Source organism: Ambystoma mexicanum, chromosome 6q (assembly GCF_040938575.1).
Source record: "Ambystoma mexicanum isolate Mex_15411 chromosome 6q, UKY_AmexF1_1, whole genome shotgun sequence".
NCBI lineage: Eukaryota > Metazoa > Chordata > Amphibia > Caudata > Ambystomatidae > Ambystoma > Ambystoma mexicanum.
In genome coordinates this window covers 1,043,567,713-1,043,592,675 of record NC_090937.1, presented here as the reverse complement: position 1 = coordinate 1,043,592,675, position 24,963 = coordinate 1,043,567,713, and the positions used below count along the sequence as shown (strand labels likewise).

Here is a 24,963-nt window from a genome sequence, read left to right as displayed (position 1 = left end):
CTCCAATTGCTTCTTCACGAGTTTTTGAATAAACAGTGCCTTCATTGGATCTTCACTCAAGGGGCTTGCGCCAATTGTGATAATAGCATGTAATAGTTATATGGTATTAAACAACCATAAATCAGACACGTTTTACCTGTCAGTTACATCAGGAATGAATATTTGTAATGAATGAATCTCCAGACCAATGGCCTAATGTTGAAAAAATATATGGATAGAAAAGCTTATAAATCATTGAATTTCACGATCACCAGGTTGCATTTATTATGTATTCTGTAATAACTGGATTGTAATACTGTAAATTATCTTTCCTCCAATAGTCCATTTTGGCCATTGAAGAAGGGGGATACTCCTCGAAACGCGTCGCCCCTGACCATGGACTCTTCTTGTTTTTATAAAATATGCACCAATGCTGGATTGATGGTTTATATGTAAATTCATCTTTTTCTTTGAAATACAATCCCTTTTTTCCCATAAAACTTGTCTGTTTATGACTAAATTATTCTAAATGTAGAATATAGAACTAATTGATCAAATATTTTAAAAAACACTCTAGTAATTGGATTTTATCCAACAACTGATAGTGTGCAGGGGACGGGAGAATTCCTAGGCTGAATCTTCACCATTTTTTCTTGCGATTCTGTGTAGCCAGATTAATTGTGTTGTGAACGAGGTAGTCTGTTCTTATTAGATTGGATTTTAGAGAAAGATGCTTCTCTTCTTTTAATGAATTTTATCATTAATGTTTTAGGAAAGCTCTGCGCTCCCATTCTCACGCTGAAGCTGGAGAAAGTTGCAACAACCAATATGATAGTTTTCTTCCTCTGAGATCACTGCTAACATGTGAACCAGGATGAGCTAAGCACTTTTTGCTCGTTCGTCCCCATAAACGTGCAAGCCACCCACCCCCATTTAGAGTGATTTATTGCCATCCTGACCCGGCGCTCCCTGTAAGGTATTTCTTTCAAGTGCCAGACCCTCGCCTGCGCTGCGAAACCCACCCAACGCACCCACTACTAACCTTAAGCACTTTGCCACAATATATGTTTTTACTAAAGCTTAGGAGATATGTGAAACACAGCTTGACTCTTTAAATGCACAATAAAGGTCAAGGCCTCCAATTAAAGCCACGAATGACCCAATTGTACTGATAATAAATACTGTGTGTGATTTGTGTAGAAATATGAAAAGTAGCATAAAATGTTTAGATAATTTGTTATTTAGTGTTTTACGAATGCAACATATTAGCTTAGGTAGTGACCACAGTGACCGGACCCTGACCTGCGTGGAGCACAAGATATGTGACGTCCATCATCTCGTCAGACACTCAGCCAATCAGGAGGAAGAAATGCCACCCACACCTACAGCACCACACCGCCTGGCCAATCGGGTCCATTTAGTATTTTTTGTTAGAGTTACTTTAATTGATATATGAGTGGTGATGTAAATGGTTTTGAGGGCTTTTTTGGGTTATTTCCTAGCTGGAGAAATAAACCATCCTTTGAACTCTTGCAGCCGGTTCTCAGTGCCTCATTCCCCGACAGGGGTTGTGTTGGTTATTTTATTTTCTCTTACACGTAGTAAGCCGGGGAGAGGCACCTACAATAGCCTCCAACATTACCTTGTGTATGAATAGCTTCATATAGTTGCAGCACATTTAGTAATACTCTACAAACAGCGCCATTTTCCTTGTAACGTATCCCCAGTAATTTCCTGCTAACAAACTTACCATTCTCCAGCTTTATGCCGTGTGTTACAGCTAACAATAGCTTCTCCTACCTTTCAACTTCAAGCAATTCAAGTCCCACCTACAAACACCCTAACAACTTTACTGGTATTACAAACCAACAATCTTTAGCCTTCATCATATTCGTCCTTTCGCCTGCTAGCACCAGTTTTGATTGAATGGTAGCTAGACATAAAAAATAGCTCGAGTGCTGAACAGTTAAGATGCCAACCACAAAGAGTAGACCACTGAAAATCAAGTGATAGATAATGACACACAGTGTGTGGGGAAACAAGCCATGCATTCCAATTAAAATGTTATCCAAAAATATGTGGGGAAAAATGCTAAAACTATGTACAAATCCATTTAACACAACAAACAGAACATTTGGGAAAAGCACATCAGCAAAAAATTGGCATTTCACAATGAAATGATTAGGCCATTTGCTAAGAAAACATTGTAAGCCTTTATTTACAAAAGCTTTAAAAACAAATATCTTCCGTTTTGCAAATGTTTTTCCTAGGGCTTTAAAAAAGGGTCACTCTGTTGCAATGCAGTAACTTTACGAAACAAAAACAAGGTAGCTATTGTACTAGGCAATAAACTAGGGAGACTTGCCAAAAGTACAGACTTTAAGAATGTGCATGGGCAGAGGAGCACACTACGCTTGTAACTTTGTACCAAAGCATTCAACCCAATCAAATCAATTGGAAAATGCACGAGTTTTGGTGGTGCAACTGAACGCACAAATGGAGGACATGGAAGATGATGTCCATCACCATAAGCAAGTATTTAAGCTATCCAGGACCAACAAACACTTCCTCCATAAATGCACTGTGCGCACATAATGCATGATAAAAAAAAGTACTTTGCCACCCTATGTGTCAAAATAGATCTATATTTATGTATATACCCATTTACAAAGCTATCCAGAAAAACAAACTGGATTAACAATCCTCGCCCATTTTTTATTAGCTACAAATTATACTGTTTGGGTTTACAGTGAATTCTTGTACCATCTCTTTGTAGCAAAATGCATCTTAACAATTTATTCAGTACAAAGTATAAATCATTCATTTCTACCTTTGTGTTCTTACCGTAACAAAACAGACCTTTTCAGTCCTTAAATCAAGCACATAATAAATAGGATGTTTTCAAATAAAAAAAATATATTTAGGGTAAACATTGCTGGAATAAAAGCGAAGAACAGTATACAGGCAAGGTGGCTGTTGGTTTAAGATCATGAAGCCCATTTGTGCTTGAAGGCTTTATATAGAAACAAAAATCGCACAGGACTTGACCTGGTCAACATCAAGTAGGGAATTCGGTTAAATGGTTCAGTAAAAGAGCTGCATGTTGTATCAGATGATGCTGTTCTGCACTGGCTGAGTGCATGGAAGACGAGACCGGTCAAAGCTGGTATTTGACGTCTGTGGGACTGAGTGTGTAGGTAGTGCTTCAGGTTAACACGAGTTTTCAGAAATTAATGGTTTCTGTTCCATGGGTTCCAAAATAAATGCTATTGTAGTCTGATGCTGCTGTAGTTGGCAGACAATAGTTATTTTCCATAGCTAAGAAAAAGGAAACTTGAGATAAAACAGAGGATCTGAGTCACTCTCTAAAGTGCAAAAATTGATGGTCCACAATCTCGAATAGCTAAAACGCCTGCATTCTGAAGGGGATAAGGGAGATGGGATGACAGTCTGGTCTAGTTAGCTTTGGAAGAGAAACAAAGGCCAACTGGGTATGTTTCTGATAACACTCACTATTAAGCTCTCTTTCTTCTGCCATACTGGTCCCATGGCTGAATTTACAGGCAAGATTGTAACTCTTAAAGTGTTCTGCCTCCACGTGGATATCTGGGATCAGAATGCTTACATCACATAACACAAAGGCAGAAAAGAAAAGGTGCCGAGTAAGCAAAGAAAGCATCATTGTCCAAGTGATTCAACCAGAGATAAAACGTATATACAAGCTAGTGTAGCTCAGGAAAATCCCTTCTCCTTTCATGTCATGACTGCTGCTTGTTGGCTTCCTCTTCGTAAGCATTTCCTGTGCCATTTTGTACATATGAAGATCCAGAGCCCAAGCCATATAAATGACCACAATATTTGGCGTCATCAATATGATCTTCAAAAAACATCTAGAAAAAAAAATTAAAAAACACATTACACAAGCTGTGAATAAAGTACAAATAAATGTATTTGAGTCAAATAAAACCAGTTTCAGTCCCATAACATGTCTCCAAAGAAAACATGTGCCCCTTTCAGATGCTCTGTTAAATCTATAAGCAGTGTTCAGTATGGACACCAAAATATGTATCCTGAAAACCTATGCATTTCACATGCTACTGCTTCAGAACTCAGAACAAATCTTACGGCAGAAAACTGAAAATGTGGATGCAAAGAGAATGGACAAAATGGATCTCGAAGGAGCAGTTCTGATGTGTGCTTTTATTCTTTTTGCATCTATTCGCTTATACCACGACAGGAACCTGCAGGCATCAGGGGGCCAACAAAAACACGAAGGGACAACAAAGAAGAACACAAGACACATATAGACTGATAATCTAACTTCCTTCAGGATTTGCATATTCACTTCAAAAGCAAAGTTTTTAGTGACATGTGGAAGGACATATTTTTGTCCAGTCGGAGGGAACTAGGAAGGGAGTTCCACACTAACAACTCGTGTGGAAAGCCCTCACAAGGACGCCAGTTCTTCTAAACCTCAAAACGCTGATCAATCCCTGATCAGCAGATCAGAGGGCGCGCATAGGTGTGTAGAGAAAAATGCAAGCCTTCAGGTATTATGGGGCCTTTCCACAGAGGCATTTATGGACCAGTGTGGCCATTTTAAAGTGGATTCCAGCCTCAATTGGAAGCCAATTTAACAAGGTCCTCTATGAAATAGGATATTTTCTTGAAATGCCCATAATGATACGAACAGCATCATTTTGGAGCATTTGCAATCAGTGTAAGCATTTTTTGTGGCCCCTATGAACAAAGTGTTGAAGTAATCTAATCACGAGAGAATGTTAGCTCAACCTATTGCATCAAACAGGTGCATCAAAACCTGTCTGATGTTCTTCAAGAGCCTCAGATCATTACAATTTTTTAGATTATGTAGCTAGTCTGTCTCAGTCCCCAAGGAGGCATTAAATAAGACCCAAGGTTTTCACTTTCTCCGCTACAGCAATTATACAGTTCTTAATGCTAAAGTTATCATATACTTTCCCCAACTTAGCTCTTGCCCCTGAACAGCCGTTTAACACCTAATGTCCCTGCAAGTAATGCATTTCAGCTAAACCTACTTGACTAGTTCATTACTAATCTGGCAAATTAAGTGAATATCGTCTCTCACAAACCAAACCGAAGACACAAATCACATGGACAGAAGCGGTCAAGCCAGAAGAGATGCTTGAAGGTTGTCGGGGACTGGTTAAATCCGTTACAGTGATGGGGGACAAACTTCATCAGAATTGGGCCTAGATCATCTGATAGTCTGCTTAGGAAACACTGAAGCTTGGCCTCCAGTAACACTGAAGGCAATATGCCAAACTGACAATGCAACTTTTGGAGCCTAACCTGATGCCAGTCAGCACAAAAACAGAATGGATTCCCCCTTTCAGACATTTGCGAGATTACAGGGAGATTAATTGGGTCATATACATTTAAAAAGAAGAAACAGCCCTTTCCACATCCAGACGTCTTCATATACTCAAGGGGAAAAGATGGGTTTTTTCCACCCCTTACGAGAGTTTCACATGGCCGGTTTTCCGTACTCTTTTTCGGTTGTTTATAATGTTTCGGTACTCAGAAACCTACCAGGTTCCTCAATAGTTCCCTACCCATCAGTCGATGAATTAGATTTTCATATTCAAATATTGTAAATCCTGCCCAACCCAGCTTTCCAAAACGTACACTTCTCCCGAATCCAATGCCTGGTGGCGCATGATTTGTTGAAATCCATCAACGTGTGCAGTTCTTTTAGTTGATCTCTTCAGAACAGTCAAAGATGCTTAGATATTTTTGCCATCGGAGGACCTTTACACTTCCCGGGCATCTGTAGGGGATTAGCAGGACTTCTGCTCCCTGTAGTACTCTACACAACAATATTTTAATCAGGAGCCTCTATACTGATGATGGAGCAAGGAGTCTCACCAGCCTAATTACTTCCTGGGTGCAGAGTATTTCTCTGGATGGACGCTACGAGTATAATGATAAAGCAACCAGAGTGTTTCCAAGACTGAAATTGGAGTTTAACCAGGGGTTGTGCCCAGGAGATGTGCTGGTCCAGTTACTGTGTCAAATTATCCAGGAGAATGGTACAGAGGTTTCTTACACAAATTGAGAAAAGCAGTTAGGGAACATAGTGGCCCTCCTTACCATTTATGAATTGTGTCAATTCAGACAAAAAGCTATGCGCTTGTGAAGAAAAGAACATTTCAAAATCTTCCAGGACAGGTAGATCGAGGCAACAGGGGACCTCACGCTAGGGTCCAGAGACGACAGATTCAAGAAGTCAGGCACATAAATCTGTCATATCAGCAAGTTGGAGGATGCCCGGAGTCCTCAAAGTTCAGGAAAGGAACAAGTTACTTTTTTTTTTTCTCTTTATTAGCATTTTTTTTTATATTACCTTACTTCGGAAAAGCACAAAAAGGACCCCCCCAAAAGAAAAAAAAAAAAAAAAAAAAAAAAATCACAAATGCCAACACTTGCACATTGAATCAATACAGTCACATTTAGGGTATCCGGTGTCCAGCCCATCTCTGTATTGTAAAACTGTAATGCAATCGTATAGCCCGAATGGTATGAATAGTGTGTTGGCCAGAAGCGAATCGCACCATGTGACAAACATTGCAAACTATGAAAACCTGAATGTGACCATTGGGAGTCCATTTTGTAATTGCATGCCATTTTCTTTTCTAAATGCTTTTGCTGAATATTTTCTGTGCTTGCTTCAGATCTACACAAGGTGCGAGGCCACAGCCAGAACTTTGAATGCCAACGTAGGCAGGAATGTGAAACCCTGCAAAAATACATTGTTTTTCTTATTCTGTGAAGCCTTGAAGCTGTACATAAGCAGCGACTAATCAGCAACCCAGGTGCCAGCCTGTCTTGTAAACGCTGTTGTAGAAGGCAGTTAAATAAGAATTATATGCAACTAATGGTGCTCCTCCACGAAAGATGGTATTTTCTCTGCTTCAGAACTGTCTGACCCTTAGCCCATGAGCGCAGCGAATAGATAACATTAGTTGGAATGTCTCCCTGCTAGAACATATCCTTACCCGTGCCAGTGCCCAGTGTTCCCCAAAACAGTAAACTGTCTCTGCAGCCTCGGCTAGAAATACCAAATGTTTAGACTGAATGAAGTTACGTGCATAACTGTCAATTACTGAACCCTAGCTTGTATGTCATGTATATGGGCTGACCGAATAATGCTGTGCAATGATGGTGTTATGTATATATATTACTGCTTTACCAATGCTTGCTCTTTCTCCTCTCACGGTGCCTGAACACACGTCGTGAGGTGTTGAGACCCGGTCGGCCGGCTGAGATACTCTGAAAATAAACCAGACTTGTTTGGGAAATGAACCTCACTACTGGCGTGTCATTAGTATGTCGTTATTGTGCCTTTATTCCATATATGGTCTTACAGTATGGCAGATGTTTGGTTTCTGTCTTCATTCCCCCTCACATTTGAGGTTCCCAACTCGCGTATTTCTTCAGTGCTGTCTAACACCACAGGGGATGGGGCTCGATTCATTTGCGCGAATTGGGTGTGGTCAGATAATGAACATCAATGGATCTGCTCTGACAGCATGATAGTCTACTATACGATTCCATATCATTAAAGTATAGGGAGTCTGCTTGCCACTGAACCAGTCTGGGCACCTGGGTCCCTTCCCACACCATCGCTACTCGTCTTTTGGCTAAAAGCAGCCCAGTCCATTTTTTAAGACCTCTAATGAACTGTTTTGTGTTTACCAGAGGTGCGATCATAGGGTTTAGGTGTAATACTTCACCCATCATTTCACCGAGTGTCTCGAAGACGCCCACCCAGAAGTTCAGGATTTTGGGGCAACCCCATGCAGGATGCAAAGAGTCAGCTGTTGTATTACCACATCTTCGACAGTTCTCCAAGGTGTCAGAGAAGAATCTATGCATTAGAGTTGGTGTGTAGTAAAACTGATGTAGGTATTTAAAGTGGATCAGTTTGAATCTGGCATTGATCGCCCCCTTCCTAGTCTCCTCACAGCAGTAACTCCACTCTTCCTCCAGAATCTTATGACCCAGTGATAATTCCCATTTCTCTGGGGGGGTGGTGGGGGAGGAGCCCGTTATCACCCAGGCTTTAATGCATATTCCGTACATAATGGAGACTGAGTTGCCATTGTGATTACCTTTAAGCATCTTGTCAAGTATCGGGTTCCCCAAGGAATAATCGAGACTACCTGCTTTAAGGAGTTTCTAAGTCAAAAGTATAGAAGTATATCCAGGGATGTGAGCTCTCCCTCCACCTTATTTCTTCTATGGTTATAAATTGACCATTGGGGAAGAGATCTCGGAAGCGAGACACCTTCAGTTGTTTCACGAAGACAACATAGCAGTTTTCACTAGTTAACGTGATTCCAGGTACGTAGATGACTGACAAATCTGGAGAGTATAAGACCTTGCCTCTAGATTTGCGCTCAACTCTGGTCCACGCTCTACAAATCAATTGCACCGTATTGTTTGCTTTGGAGGACCAGTCTGGTGCTTTCAGAATGACTGATCTAAGAAGGAATGGTGCCGCCAGGGCTCTCCCCACTTCTACGTATCTCCTGTCCATCTCCCCATACCAATGAAGGAGGGACCCAGCTTGGGCTACATCATAGTATATTTCAAAGTCCGGTAGTGCCAGTCAACCCTCTCCTTTATCAGTGGAGCTAATATGTGCCAGGAGATCCTGGCTTGTTTCCCTGCCCATATGAATTGCAGTATCATACACGTCAAGTCCCGAAAGTATTCTCTAGGTGGTAGGACATTACGAAACACAAAAACCGGGGTAGTAACATCATTGTGACCAAGGAGATTCTACCATAGAGATTATGAGCCAAATCCTTCCACTGCCGTTTTTGCCTGCTCCAGTACCTTTTGGTAGTTGTGTATATAAGACATTCGGGGCGCAGGGTAGGTTTATCCCCAAGTACCGAGTGCAGTGCTCATGCCACTGGAACCCCCACCCGTCCAAAAAGCGCTTAGCACCATCTGTTAGCGTGAACAGGACCGATTTTGTGGCATTAATTCTGAGTCTGCAGAAGTCTCCGAATGCCGACACTTCTTGCATGATCGGGTCAAGATTGTATTTGGGATTGGAGACAAAGAGCACCATTTAATCTGCGTATAGTGAGATCACCACTCTGTTTGCACAGCTGGATACCTCTGTGGAGATGGCGCTCCCAGACTAGCTCGGCTAGGGGCTCCATTGCTAATTCGAATAGTGGCGGCAAGAGAGGGCACCCTTGTCGAGTGCCTCCACCTAGTGCTATACCTGTTAATAGCCCATTCACTCTTACCTTGGCATAGGTGTGCGTGTATAGTACCAAAACTAGCAAGATGACCTGCTCCCCCATCTTACGTAGTACTGCAAATAGAAACGGCCATTCCACTGAGTCGAATGCCTTTGTGGCATCCAAGAGTGCTGCCACAATCGGATCATCTTGCTGAGCCGGTGATATCTGCCCAACATTCTACACAGTCCATATAAGTGGGAGTTCCCTGGTATGAACCCGGATTGATCAGCCTTAACTATTCTATGCCAATCTTGATGCCAATATCTTAGCCAGGAGTATGTTGTACATGTCGATAAGTGAGATGGGTTGGTAAGAGGAAGAGTCGTCTGCCTCCTTACCAGGTTTCAACACCACCACCACCACCGCTTCTCTTAAAGAGTCCGGTAAGCGGCCATCTCACAACCCTTGATACATCTGTAATAAATGAGGAGCCAATTTCCTGGCATAGTGTTTGTAAAATGTTGCTGCATATCTGTCCAGCCCAGTGAATTTCCCAGACGGGAGGGATTTCATAGCCAGCAATACCTCCTCCAGCGAAACAGGTCGGCCTAACCAGTCTCTCCTCCTCTGTACACCAGTACAGGGCTACCTGGTCTAAATAGTTATGCACCTTTCGTTGAAATAACAGTAATTGGGAAGAGTAAAGTTGTACATAAAACTTACAGAATTCCTGAACTATTTCCATGTCTGCAAACTTCTACACCCCTTGTGTGTCTTAAAGCCAGAACTCGATTATGGGGCCTTTCCAATCGGGCTGCCCTTGCCAGGAGTCTGCCTGGGCGTTGTCCCTCTCCACATTGTCATACCGCGATTTTTCCCCGGGGGGATTTCACCTCCCTATGTGCCAGTTTGTTAAATAATTGCAACTGTTTTTTAATCTCCACTTGTTCAGTCATTGTGGGCGGCGTTGTTGGATTACATTCTACGTATACGTGCCTCTGTCCGGGAGTTCACTACGGATTTGTTTCAACACCCCAGTTTCTCTCGAAATACAATGTCCTCTGATCACACATTTAAAACTCTCCCACAGTACTGATGACTCCACATTTGTTTCAAAGAAGTTATCTATAGCGCGGGTTAACCCCTCCCGAAACACCCAATCTGTTAGTCCCTCGCTCTTGAATACCCAGGGCGGCCTCCCTCTCTCTCTCGACTGGTCAGTTCAATGGTAATCAGTACCGGGGCAAGGTCTGATAGTGTGCACGTTAAGATGGACACCTTGGGTACCTTACCCATAATTGCCTGGGAGACTTAAGTCGTCCAACCTGGACACAGTGTGAACGGAAGAGTAAAACGTGTGCTCCCTTTCCGCTACGTGCATGGTTCTCCAAACGTCAACTAACTCCCAGGCTCAGCACATATCCTGCAGTTTACCTATTTTGGTAATTAGGCGGTGAGGCCCCCTGTGTGGTCCCGGTCAGGCTACCGTGTTGAAATCCCCACCCCAGTATACTTCAACAGGGGACAGTCCCCCCCTCTAGCTGACGGTGAATCAAGCCCAAGGTGTCTATTGAGTCTTGATTAGGGCCATAGTAGTTGACCAGTGAGTAAACTCGGCCCTATATGGTACAATGTAATACCAGACCTCTTCCTTTGAACCCTGCTCAGTTGTGTTTAAGGACACACTCCCCTTGAGTATGAAGAGAAGGAAAAATAGCAATGGCATCCCCAGTTTCCCCCCCCCCCCACCCAAGTTTCGATTCCCCGCATTGTACCGAATGTGTCTCTTGTAGGAATGCTATCTCCACGTGGTGTCTCTGCATATACAACAACGCTTTACGATTCTTGGATGGACAGTTCAAACCCCTCACATTCCAAGTGATACACCCAAGTAACATGTTCATGTGTTACCCACATCATATACATGCTGTGATATTTTCCATTTCCCCCAACCCGAGACCCTCCGACATCCCTTTGTTCATCACTGTAGTGCTGGTTTGGATTACACTGTACCGTTCTAACAGTAACTCCTTCAACCAAACTGCCCCCACCAGCAACCCCAATCCGCAAGTTTCCCCTGTCTAAACCAGCCATAAGATCACACATGGGGGCTAGCCAGGGCCAGCCCTCTGGGCAAACTTCGGTCAGGGCAATACCCTGTCCACCAGTGCACACCAAGCACTCGCTCTTCTAACAGTCATCGACCCATTCCAAGTGTGTGCAGCAAGCGGTTCTTGAAGCATGGTTGCCTCTGCAGCATGATGCCCAAGGCAGGGTCTCCAGAAATGTGTACGCCTCCTCCTGAGTGTGGACAAAAAAAAAAAAAAAGTCTTGAGTTCCACTTACAGTTTTGCTGGGAATAGCATAGCGTATTTTATGTTTGTTGCTCCCCCCTGCTCTCACCCCCCCCCCCAAATCTTTTCTTGATATCTATGAACGTCTCCCTGGATGTCCGGGAACAGCCATATCTGCGCATCATGATATATCAAGGGGCCTTTTTCTCTGGCTTTGCGGAGAGCCAAGTCCTGTCCTGACAGTTCAGCAGCCTAGCAATCAGCTTGGGACCGGATGGGCCATCTCCACTTTGGACACTGCAGAGAATTCCCCATCTCCCAGTACCTCCTTCAGTAGAATTCCCACCATGGCTTCCATATTGCGCTGGTCTGCTGCCTCTGTCACGCGCCCAATCCATAGGTTATTGCATCGGGAGCGCAAATCTAAATCACCCTGTTTATCCGCAAGTTCCTTCAGTGCTTTGTTGATCGTGATCAGGTCTCTCCTCGTTGTCCTGGACTCATCTTCAACTGTCGATACTCTACCCTCCACCTCACCCAGGTGGGCGCTGTGTTTATCCAGTCGCATTTGCATATGGTTCACTTTGCAAGTTAGGGTATCCATTTTGCCGTCCAACGATTGAATACTTGTTTGAACCTGACCAGATATTATTGAGGACTCCCCCCATGGTACGAAACAGGCAGTAGTTGGGCTTAAATCATGGAGCCATACCCATTTTGGTTTGCCGTTTACTCGATTTCTGTCTGGAAAGCTTGCCTAATTTATCCCCGGCCTATTGTGGACCTTCCCACTCAAAGGGCACACTAGTGCTATTCACAGTTTCTCAGTTGCGCTGGCCACTAGCACCAGCAGCAGGACGTCTCGCCAGCATCTAGGGGCCAGCACGTTTGTAGGGAGGGGCCCAATCAGGAGAGTGTCACCACCAAATGTCCCATCACTTCGGCCAACGGCTTCTATCCAGCGCTGAGAGGTGTTTGGTGCTCAGCCCTGTCACCTTGCCTCAATGCCACCATGCGTTATATTGCCAGGACAATTGGGGACTGAATAGGTCCAACTGGGCCTAGGGGGCACCCAGTGCCTCCCCACATCCGTCTCCCCAATGTGGTCCACGCTGTGCACGTTACGTGTGCTGGAAACCTCGGAGGATCGTGTAAAACCATGGTACTGGGCTCCGCGCCCTCGCCACAGTTCCTCCGTGCATGCACTATCCCTCAATGAAGTCGTGCGGGGAGTCCCACTCCCTCGCAGCCACCGCCCTCACTGCCATTCAGGTGATAGAGGGATCACTGGTTGCATGCCTCGGAGCCCAGCCTCAGTCCCACGCTCGTACCTCTGTCACTGATGTGATACAGGGCCCAGGGTTTTTTTGTGTTGGTCCCAGTACTTGAGTGTTGCTCCTTGCAATCAGGCACAGCGCCTCCTGGTGTCCGTGGGACCCCCTCTGTGCAGGGATGGGCGGCACACTCCAAGTTTCTCTTCTCCTGTGGTGTGCATATTCCGACAGGGAGTTCGGAGTGGATGGCCCCGCCTCTGCGAGTCGGATGGCTGTGCTCGTACCAGTATCGCAGTCCTTCAGGCACTGTTTCAACCCGAGGGTGGTACAATATGGGCAGGGCAGCTTCACACAGCACCAGGAGAGTATCTGGAGGCTGTGGTGGCTTTAACAGGGCAGGATGATGACCAGATTGTAGAAAGTTGCCCAGGAGCTCACGGCCATCTTGGCTGGGCCCTCTAGCACCACCCCCCCAGTAACAAGTTACTTACCTGTAACTTGTTCTCTAGGACGGATTCACATGCTCATGGATATTCCCTGTCATGCTGGGGAATCCTTTGTAAGTGAACGTTTTTTCTTTTACCAACTGTATTTCTCCTTTCAACTAATCACTGTCATCTGGGTTATTCTGCCCCCATCCAATGACATCCCTCTCCTGAAGCCCCTCCTCTGGCAGCCATCTTCAGATTTGGTAAGCACGTAAAGTGGCAGTATGACCAAGAAGAGCCACACAGGGGTCGGAGGGAGGGTTTGCATGCGAATCCATGCCAGACCCATGCTGGAGAACAAAGTAACTTGTTCCTTCTCCACCATTGTGTCTGGCAAGGATTCACATGCTCCTGAATAACGAATACTTAGCAGTACAGCATTACACATCTACTAGAGGTGGCAAGGCTCAACAGAAGCAATTACCTCTGGAAGAGACTCACCTCAAGCAAACAGGGTACGCAGCACTACTTGGCTGACTCTGGACTCCTCCCTGGAATCCCTGTCAACACAGCAGAACTTCGTGAAGGTGTGCATGGACCTCCACATAACAGCTGCAGATGTCGAGCAGTGGCACACCAGATTGGAATGCTGTTGAAGCGGTCGTTCTGGTGGAGTGGGTTGTCGGACGGCTGTGCAGCAGTCAGTTCGCCAACCGATGACCGTGCCTGATGCAGCCGGAGAGCCACCTTGGACAAGGCCTTCCCATGGTTAGCATGTCCCAAGTTCACAAACAGTTGTGAAGTCTTCCAAAAACACTGTGCGTGTCACAGAGCTTCAAGGCATGAGCAGCCTCCAGCTAGTGCTAGGCCCTTTCAGCTGGTCACAAAGGCTTCGGGGGGGAAAAAAACCAGGTTACACCAAAGGCTTCAGATGGAATTCCAACAGAACCTCCGGCATGAAAGAGGGGTGCGTCTGCAGCACCACCTTCTATTCGTGGAAAGTCCGGTATGGTTGTTTGCAGGATAAGGCCTGGATCTCACCCACCCTCTTGGGGGAGGTGATGGCTAGAAGGAACGCAGTCTTCTATGAGAGGAACGTGAGGGGCCTGATGGTTAGGCTTGAAAGGGCCCCCATAACCTTCGTCATAACCACGTTTTACCACATGGGGGCAGGAGCCTTCACCGACACGGAAGATCAAATAAGTCCTTTGAGGAATTCCTTGACTAGTCGATGAGACCAGAGTGAAAACCTTCATGGAGACCTGGTGTAGCGGGAGATAGCCGCAAGATGTATCTTGAAAGAGGCGTGCACCAGTCCGGCCTTAGCCAAGGATATTAAGTATGGAAGAATCTGCAGGGCTGGGACCCTCAGAGGGGTAATGTTCTGAGACCAGCACCACATAGTTACAGTACGCAGGCAACTCATATGCTCCAAACTCTAAGGCTGCAGTAGCCAAGCCCTTGGGTTCAGCTATCATGGGTCGTGATTAAGGCTAGCGCCTCTCCTTCTCTGGTGAGAAGATCCAGAACCACTAGCAGCTTGACCGAGGCGACGCTGACATGCTGAGAAGGTCCAGATACGATATCTGCCTCATCCATGCCAGGGCGAGGAGTATCATCCTGCATTGGGACTGTATTTGATTGGCATTTTTAGACAGACATACAGTTAAATGCACAGTGTTGCAGTCTTATTTTAGTAGAGCGTCCATTGTTCTTAACCAACAATATATATAAACAAAATAATTAAACGGTTCCTGTCTTTCGGCTACATTATGGTTGTGTAGTTTCCTTTTTCTTCTTAGGTTGCGGGAGCTGTATGTCTGGGGAGGTCCGTGTGGGGGGCGCGGTCCGTGTCTTATCCATGTTGCATCATGTTTGTACTGAGTGGTACGTATGGATTCAAGGGGTTTGTGATCTACCGAAAAGGACATGTCTCTTATTAGGGCTTTCCACGATGACTTGTAGCAGGAGAGGCAACGGAGGAAACGCATACAGAAACCTCCCTTCCCACGGGAAGGAGAATGCGTCCCCTAGGCTACTCAGTTGGTGGAATCTGCTGACAAACGTCTGCCATTTGCCGAGGGAGTCTGCAAGGGTGTTCAACTCCCACTAGGTGAAGAGGGACAACCAATATCTCTTGTCCAACGGTCCAGCGCCACAAGTCCTGTGCTTCCTTGGAGAGTATGTAAAACATGGCGGTTGTATGGCCCGTGAAGATCCTCACCACCTTGCGCTTCAGGGACACAAGGAACGACTTGAGGGCCCAGAACACTGCCTATAGCTCTAGGATGTGGATATGGAGATCCTTCCTCTGGCAGTCACAGGATTCTGGCGGGCAGATGCCTGGTGTGGGCTCCCCAGCCTTCGAGGGAAGCGTCCGTGGTGACTGCTGGTATGGAGGGTTTGTTGGACGATGTTGGATCGGACCAACCACCACCGACCAGCAGGACAGTGATTGGTTTAAAGGAGAAATACAGTTTGAAAGTGAAACATTTTTCTTTTACCAATGATTCCCAGTCAGAAGGGGAATATTCATTAGCATGTGATCCATGCCAGACCCCATGCTGGAGAATGTGTGCTTTCTGACCCCATATTAAAGGATTTGGAATCCAATTGTGGGTGCTTTGGCTATGATGGCTCCTACTTCCCAGTTTTCATCTATTGAGAGGTCTGAATAAGTTACAGAGCAAAGCAAAATTCAGGACCATTACACTGCTCCAAAATCTAGTAAAGAGGTCTGCTATTCGCTCTCTAAACTACCACTCAAGTGTTTAAGGCCATTCCACAATTTTGCCTTACAAAATTGATGTGCAAAATGGAACAAGTTACTTACCTGTAACTGTTGTTCTCCAGCATGGGTCTGGCATGGATTCACATGCTCATGAATATTCCCAGTCAGGCTGGGAATCCTCGGTAAAGAAAAAAAACAGTATCAGTTTAGTTTCTGATCGGTCTTTCTTAGTAGTAACCAATCACTGGTCTCTGGATCATACTGCCCTCAGCCAATGACTGCCCTCTCCCTAAGCCCCTCCCCCGGCAGGCATCCTCAGATTTGGTAGCACGCAAAGTGGCAGTATGACCAAGTGAAGAGCCGCAGAGGGGAAGGAGGGAGGGTTCGCATGTGAATCCATGCCAGACCCATGCTGGAGAACAACAGTTACAGGTAAGTAACTTGTTCCTTCTCTAGCATGGGGTCTGGCATGGATTCACATGCTCATAAATACAAGAATACATAGCAGTACACATGCACAACCACAGGAGGTGGCAAAAGGCTCAACATTAAGCATTACATAAACTCAATATTAAGCAACTCTTACCTCCTCACCAGACCCACCTTCAGGCAAACAGGTTGTGCAGCACTGCTTGGCCGACTCTGGACACCTCCCTGGAATCCCGGTTGATGCAGTAGAATCTCGTGAAGGTGTGCGTCGACCTCCACGTAGAAGCCCTGCAGATGTCCAGCAGGGGCACACCAGACAAGAACGCCGTAGTAGCAGCGATCGCTCTGGTCGAATGGGCTCTCGGAGGGCTGGGCAACGGTCGGTTGGCCAACCGATTACAGTGCATGATGCAGCCGTAGAGCCATCTGGAAGTGGAAGCCTTCCCTTGGTTCACAGGTCTAAAGTTCACAAACAGCTGTGAAGTCTTCCGAAAACTCTTTGTCCGCATAGAACTTAAGCGCTCTAGCTACATCCAGCGAGGGCAAAGGCCGCTCAGCCGGCAACGAAGGCGACGGAAAGAAAACTGGCAACACCAAGGGCTCGTTAAGATTGGAGTCCGACGGCACCTTGGCCATGAAAGAGGGGTGCATCCTCAGCGTCGTGAGGAGGTGATGCCCACAAGGAATGCGGTCTTCAACGGAGCCGAATGCAAAGGCTCAAATGGCGGCCCCAAGAGCCTGGTCAGCACCACGTTGAGCTCCCACGCCGGGGCTGGAGCCTTCACCGGCGGGAACGATCGGAACAGTCCCTTCATAAATTCCTTCACTAGTCGATGAGACCACAAGGACGGCCGTCCTGCAGTTCTGGTGTATTGGGAGGTCGCTGCCAGATGTATCTTGATGGAAGCATGAGCTAGTCCAGCTTTGGCCAGTGACAGTAGGTATGGTAGCACTTGAGGTGCCGTAATCCGTAGAGGGTTGGTTTTCTATGCACGGCACCAGAGAATCTCTTCCACTTATGTCCGTAGCACTTGAGAGTTGAGGACGCCCTGGCCTTTGCAAGAACCTCTCTGCAGTCAGCCGGGATATCGTACCCTCCAAACTCTAGTGCTGCAGGAGCCAGGCCTGCAAGTTCAGCGACTCCGGGATGTGATGAAGAATGCCGCCTCCCTATCTGGAGAGAAGATCTGCGTCCGTCGGCAGCTTGACTGGTGGGGACGCCGAGAGGTCCAGAAGGTCTGGGAACCAGATCTGTCTCGGCCACGCCCGTGCGACGAGGATCATCCTGCACTGGGACCTCTTGAGCTGGCTGATGAGTCGAAGCAGCAGCGGCAACAGAGGAAACTCCTACAGGAACAGGCCGTCCCAGGGGAATGAGAAAGCATCGCCCCTGCTCCTCGGCTGAGGAAACCAGCTGGTGAACCTCTGGCACTTGGAGTTCGTCTCCGTCGGGAACAGGTCGATCTGGGGTTTGCCCCATCGTTGGAAGAGCTGATCCACTTGATCCTGGCAGAGATCCACTTGTGGCACGAGCGCAGCTCCCTGCTGAGTGAGTCGGCGATGGTGTTTTTTTATTCCTGCCAGATGGAAGGGAACCAGAAACATCCCCTGGGAGACGGCCCAGTGTTAGGGAGAATTCTCTGTTGAGGCTAATTTCCCTAGTGAGTCCCCCAGCCGCTTTGCTGGATTTTTTGGGGTTTATTTTTTTTCTCCTGCTAAGAGTGAGACTCTTTTTCTCCCACTCTTAGACATGATTTGAGGTGTTCCTTTGACTTTGTATGTTTTTTATGGGCTCCTTTACCCCATAGGACTACATATGTTTTTGCTATGTGGGTTACACAGCACCCTCCGTGCAGTAACCCAGGGGGTGTCGTAGCGACCCCCAAACAGACTCCATACCCTGGGACTGACTACTGTCTCTCAGGGCACGTAAAGTCACCATTGTACTTTTGTACAATTCGATTGCCCCGGGGTCTGTTGTTCGAGGGGGCACTGTCCAGTCCCCCACGACCGAGTTTTGGCTGGTGGCAGTGGATACTAGTTTTTATATTCTACCGCAAATATATTCCTATGGGATTTTCCCATTGTTCGAGGCTACCACTTTTTAATACAGCCTTGAACATACCGCCGGTTTATTAAATTAATATAAATTCACCGGTTCGTATTTTTTGCCGAAACTCTGTTCCAAAATGGCGTTTGTGTTCGCTTCTGTGACTCCAACCCAAGTCGAGCCCTTTGTTCCACTTTTTGGCGGGCTTCTCCACAGAAGCCTCCAAAAGTGGTGCCCCTCTGTATGGATACTACAGGGGGTGTGGGAGGGGTTTTAGGCACCCTGGACTGAGTTGCCTCGGCAACTCAAGTCGCACGCTGGTGTGATTGGCCCAGTGGTGAGCCGCCACTTAGCATGTTTGAGTGACAGCTAGGACTGATGAATGGGGGTTTTCTGCATAAAAGCAGGGCTTTGGGGACTGGGACTTCAGACGTCGCCACAGGACCAAAGAATCCTAAGAGGGAGAAGCTGAGCTGACCTGCAACGACGACACCCGCGGTGGAGCCATGCTGAACTGTCACCACTTTTCCCGACGACAGAGGAGATCTTCAATCCGAAGAGTCTTCTTCCTTTGACTGGTGGGGATAACCAGTTTGCCCGCCTTTTCGCCTTCCCGGATCATCTCGTGGCCGCCTTGCCTGTGCCAAGTACCCCGGCAACCGGGATACCACGTTTTCTCCACTACCGCGAATAAAAGGGTAGTACCTTTTAACCAGAGAACTCCACAGCTGGTTTCTTCCCTGGCAGTGCAATGACCTTCAGCCTTCCTAGACGTCGAGATCCTCTCTTCCTCTGGACGACGCCGCGACTTGCACCCGCTGCCAGGAACAACTGCCCCCGCTGAGGATCCTCTCCACATTAAAGGTACTGTGTCCGCCTGGCTTCCCTCGCAACGGTCTGTGTGAGGTGACTCTTAAAGCCTCAATTTACCACTTGGGTTGGCTCTAGGCTGGCTAACTGAACTTTTGTAAACTGAACTGATTCCTGTCTGAACTCTCTGCAAGACTCTCCAAGCCTTTTAAACTGTGTGATCTTGGGCGCATTGGTGTTCTACTCTCTCCAAGAGGGAGCCTCGCCTCTGAACTTTTTGCTCACAAGTAGACTTTGACTTTCCTGCCTTGCTAAGTGCTTCTGAAGGATTGTGTTGTGTGCTGTTCCTAATTTCTGCCTTTTCGCTCACTTTTTCTTAAAGTTATAGGAGTGCCATCTTTAGTTAGGCGCTCACCTCTGTCTGGAAATAAGTGGTGTTAACTAAGACTTGTCTAATAAGGAATAAGGGGTGTACATATGGCAATAGTGATTGTGTTTTTGAACGTACTTATAATAATAGTGCTAGAGTGTTTCCAAGTGTGTGTTTAAGTAATTATATACTTGATACCAAAGCTCTGGTCAGTGTTTGCTTGTGCTACTGTATTTTGGTACCTACCTTGTATACTCTATATACTGTCTAACTCTTCTTGAGAGAAGTCTGGCTACTCAGCCACAGCTACCAGGTAAATCTGGGTGGTACAGACTGCTACTAATTGGGTTTACTGCCAACACCTGTACTCTTAAGCCTTTTGCAGCGGTCCCTAAGGGAACTGCACAGGTTTCTGCCTAACACCCAGTGCCGGGGTCTGGAAGTCCGTGTCCGCCATGAGGTGTGCACGGGTGCCCCAACACTGAATCGCTCAACGGAAAACCTCGATGAGTTGGATCTTATCTTCGAAGCTGCCCACGCTTGCATCCAGCGGGCGTCGAGGAACTCCTGTAGAGGACGCATCCGTAGCCTGCACAGGCGCACTAGCTAGATGCATGGGGACATCATTCCGAGGAGGGACTTGATGGATCTCACCCTGGCCACGTCCGTGGCTAGCAGGCGCTGCACCTTGCCTAAAATGGCCTTCGTCCTTTCCTCCGAAGGAGACGCCAATCGTTCCACTGTATCGATCTTCGCTCCCAGAAACAGTGCCACCTGCAACAGAACCAAATGGGATTTCGGGTAGTTGATGGAGAAACCTAGCTCTGTGAGTAAGCGGACGGTCTTCGCTGTGTGCTCGACAGCAAGTTCTCTTGTTCTTGCACGGATGAGCCAGTCGTCCAGGTAGGGGTTAGACGTGGATCCCCTGCAGGCGCAGCCGCGCCGCCACTGGTGCTAGGCACTTGGTGAACACCCTGGGTGCTGACTTCAACCCGAATGGCAGAGCTCTGAATTGGTAGTGGCGTCCTTGGACTACGAATCTGAGGAACTTTCGGTGTCCTTTTAGGATGGGGAAGTAAGCATCCTCGAAGTCCAACGACGATAGGAAGTCGCCCTCCTCCAGCTGTCCCAGCATGTGTTGGTGAGTGACCATCCTGAACTTCTGTGCCTTGATGTATTTGTTCAACCGACGTAGGTCCAGGATGGCGCGCCAACCGCCTGTCTTCTTTCTGACGAGGAAGTATCTTGAGTATGCTCCGGAGCCTCTTGGGGATGAGCTCGACGGCACCTTTCTTGAGCATCGCCTTTACCTCCAACAGCAGTTGAGGGAAGCGATTTTCCTTCCTGGCCATGGGAGGAATGCAGGGACACTTCTTTTGTAATTCGAGGGTGCCCGTGGGCTAGGGCATCCAGCACCCAACGGTTGGTGGAGATGGACTCCCACACGCTGACAAACCTCACCAGCTGGCCTCCTACCAGGGTGCTTCGGAGGGGGCCCGACGCTACGGCCGGTTCAATCTTGCTTGAAGGCAGCCTTGCCGCCTTGGCCTCCTTCGCGACGATGCCGAGATCCTCCTTGCTTGCCGCAACCGCTGTAAGTCTCCTGGGACGAGGAGCGGGCTGCCTGGCGGTACGTAGAGGAGACACCGCCTGATCCCTTGGAGGCCCCCCGTCAGCCTCCGGCGCACTAAAAGGGCCGTCGTTGCTGAAGGACTCCCAGGGCTCGGGCCGTCTGTCGGCCTTGATGGCCTGCAGCGACTCATCCACTGTTTTCCCAAACAGGTTGTTGCTGTCGAACGGCATGTCCAAAACCCTGGTCTGCACGTCCTGACTGAAGTCTGTTGCCTCGAGCCAGCCACATCGTCGAAGGCAAACACCGTAGCCCAACTGGCGAAACTCGGTGTTGGCAATGTCCATTGCCACCGTTATGGCGTGGTCCGACGCCACCTCACCTTCCGGCAGAATCTCCAGGTCCTCCTCCCTCTTGTCCTCTGGTAGGAAGTCCAGTGGGGGGGGCTATCTTGTACCATAGCTCCCTGTCGTAACAGGCCACAATCGCTAAGGAGTTGGCCGCCTCAATTGTCGTTGCCGCCAACGAGATGACCTGTCGCCCCATGGCATCCAATTTCTTACCTTCGCCGTCAGGAGGGGAAGTAGAGGTTGAGGCTGTCGCCCCCGCCGCCACCTTCTTGGCCGCCACTGAGACGACCAAATCCGGTGTAGGTTGAGCCCTGAGGCACAAAGGGGCGGCGTCGGGGACCCGGTACTTGTTCTCGTACCTGTCCGTCTTGGCAGGCGTCATGGACGGGTTCTTCAGTATCGCAAGTCCCTCGTCCCAGATATCGTTGAGTAACGGTACCGCGAGGACCGTCTTTCTCTTGGCCTCTCGCCGTTGATAGAGGAAACCCTCCTCCTGTTCCTCGGGGCAGAGCTGGAAGAGCTCACATGCCCTGGCGATCCTGGCGTGAAATGAGTCAATTTCGTTGGGCGAGGAAGCACGAGGGAGTGGTGATGGAAGGTCCGTCCCGTTGTCACCACCGTTGTCATCCGTCCCCGTCGTCGTATCTGTTGCTGTGTCATCCCTGGTGTCCGGTGAGGGGGATGAGGGCTCCACGGGTCGTGGGGGCATGAAGGGAAGAACTCTCCTCCGCTTGTTCGGAGGGCTTCCCGAAGGGCCCGATTCTGGATCGTTTGCCGGGGTTCGTGGTAATCTCGTCCTTATCTCCATGCATAAGGTTTGGATTGCCATCAGAATGGCTGCGGAGTTGTCCAGAGGCTTGGGCAATGGCTGCGACAGGAGGGATGGCTGCTCCTCCACTGGGGCCTCGTCGGCACCACCGTCGCTTTCTTCGACCACCTCTTCGGGATCCCTCCCGTGGGATCGTACCTTCTCGAACCTCTCGTTGAGGTTCTTCAAGGTTTCCACCAGCTCCTCCTCAGAGGCTGAATCCGTGTCCGTGATGGCCACCGGCCCCACCCCCTCTTTTCCCACCGGGGTCTTCATGGGGGTCTCGTCGATGGGCTGGAAAGAGGATTCCCTCCGCGGTGGAAGGGAAACTCTGGGCCCCGAGTTAGCCTCCACTGGTGTAGCCTCCCCAGGCTTCACCAGGGCCGCTGCGACTCCCTCGATAGAGGCCTTAGCCGGGTGAATCAAGGCCTTTGCCACCTTTGGCGTACTTGAGGTCTTCACCTTGGGGGGAGGGTCACCACCTCGCTCCCCCTCGGCCGAATCCTTCGAGATCGACCGGGGCTTCTCCAGAAGCTTACCCGGGTACTCTGATTTCCTCTTCCCCGAACCAGAGCGTTGGCTCGTGGTCAATGGTGCCGAAGAAGGCAAACCCTGCCTGGCAGCCGAAGAGCCCGACCGTTCGGCGCTCCCGGTGCCCGCGGACTCGCAATGCTTAGCCTTCTGTTGGGCCCCCATCGCCGGGGAGCCCTCACAGGACTTAGAAGACCGCTCTGACCTTTTCTTCTTCTCACCTGCTGGGCCCTTCTCCAGCCAGCTGGTGAGGCGGGAACGACAATCCCTCATGGCCCGTTCCGATAGGTTCCTGCAGAACGCACAGTCCTTCTCCACGTGCGTCTTGTCCTCATGAAGGCAGTACAGACATCTCGAATGCTCGTCCTCCTTGAAAACATTCTGTAACCCACATCCAGGGCAGTTCCTGAACAGCTTGGATCCAGGCGTCGAGCTTCCCTTGTCCTGGGCCATGTCCATGGTAGGCCTCAGATCTTCTGGAATCCTCCAAGAAGCGTAACTCAAGGAAAACTTCACCCTTGAGGGGGCATAGAAAATTCCGAAACGGGTCCCCGTTGATCAGAAGTAGAACAGTGGAGCTTGAGGCTCGATTTAACCGAAAAATGAGAAAATCTCTTTAGAAAAGCACAAAAACACAGTAAAAGCTCGAGAACTATAGCACGAGGACTTCCAACACTTGAATGTGCGGTAAAAATCTGAGGATGACTGCCCAGGGAGGGGCTTAGGGAGAGGGAAGTCATTGGCTGGGGGCAGTATGACCCAGAGACCAGTGATTGGTTACTAAGTAAGACAGATCAGAAACGAAATTGATACCGATTTTTTCTTTACCAAGGATCCCCAGTCTGACGGGGAATATTCATGAGCATGTGAATCCATGCCAGAGCCCATGCTGGAGAAAAAGATAAAACTCTGGGCATAATTCTTGACCAAAACCTTAATATGAGGGCACAGATTAGTGGATTGGTCTGTGTCTTTTTATTATATTAAACTTCTAGCGTCTCTACGGCCTTTTACTTCACAGGGGAATGCTGAGACTATTGCACTGGCAATCGGTTCTAAGCTGGATTATTGCTGTAGTTTATTCATTGGCAGTACACAATTAGATTGTGAATGCCTTCAAGTGATTCAGAATAGTGCGGTCAGGGTAGTCTCTGGACTCAAATGGCGAGACCATGTCTCTGATGCCAGGCAACACCTGAACTGGCTCCCGGTGAGGGCCAGATTTCAGTTCCGACTTCTGATCACTCAAAAATAAACTTATGCTGTCCTATCTAATTGCACACTTGGCGACAAAGCATAATGTGAGACATTTACGATCCAATAATACAAATCAATTAAAGATTCCACATTGTAAAACCACAAAAACACTTGCAGGCTCATTTGCCAATGCAGACCCCAGAGCCTGGAATGCTCTTCCAGCTGACCTTAGGGAACTAAAGTCAGTGGAAATATTTAAGGAGAAACTTAAAACATTCTGGTTCTATTAATAAGATATGATATGGCATTTATAACGCACCTATACACAAATGTTTTACGGAGTGACAAGGCAAGGGAGGGGGAACCGAGGGAAGACAGACAAGGATCCTACTATGCCAGGTGCCATTGATATCGCGCAAGTGCAGGAAGTGCAAGAGGGAAAGGGGAGGGGCAGTGCAGTACATAGGATAACAGTAAATAAAGAAAATAAATAAAAGTGCGGCCAGCTGGTGGCAAGTGCAAGGGTAAGTGCCGGCATCCGGTGTCAAGCGCTAGAAGGGGCTGTAGGGATATAGAAACAGTCCCTGAGTTCAAGGGTTGCCAAGGGGGCAGTGCAGATGTGCAACTGGCAGGGGGATGGGGGGGACCTGGGCTTGAGATCAGAGGGTAGCCAGGTAACCAGTGCAATATCAGATTCAGCCAGGAGATCAGCAGAGAAAGCAGAAGCAAAGTCTTGAGGTGCTTCCGGAACCGGAGATGGTTCCCCTCAAGTTTCAGAGGCAGGGGGCTGTTGCAGAGGGAGGCCCCAGCAGAATAAAGATCTACCACCAACTCGCTGCTTGGAGAAGCGACTAGCCCTAATGGAGTTGGAGGCAGATGAGCGAAGAGCTCGAGAGG

The 24,963-nt window shown here is 48.0% G+C and overlaps 1 protein-coding gene across 4 annotated transcripts in view; it reads right to left on the bottom strand.

Annotated features, from left to right (window-relative positions):
* Window positions 1–2,168: 2,168 nt before the first annotated feature.
* CNOT7 (CCR4-NOT transcription complex subunit 7) overlaps window positions 2,169–24,963 on the bottom strand; it is an 834,016-nt gene continuing 811,221 nt past the window's right edge. For all 4 annotated transcript variants that reach the window (XM_069631580.1, XM_069631581.1, XM_069631583.1 and 1 more), the window contains one exon: window positions 2,169–3,869. In XM_069631580.1, the coding sequence (XP_069487681.1) occupies window positions 3,738–3,869 (132 nt within the window). In that variant the 3' untranslated portion in view covers window positions 2,169–3,737. The remainder of the gene's footprint in view (window positions 3,870–24,963) is intronic.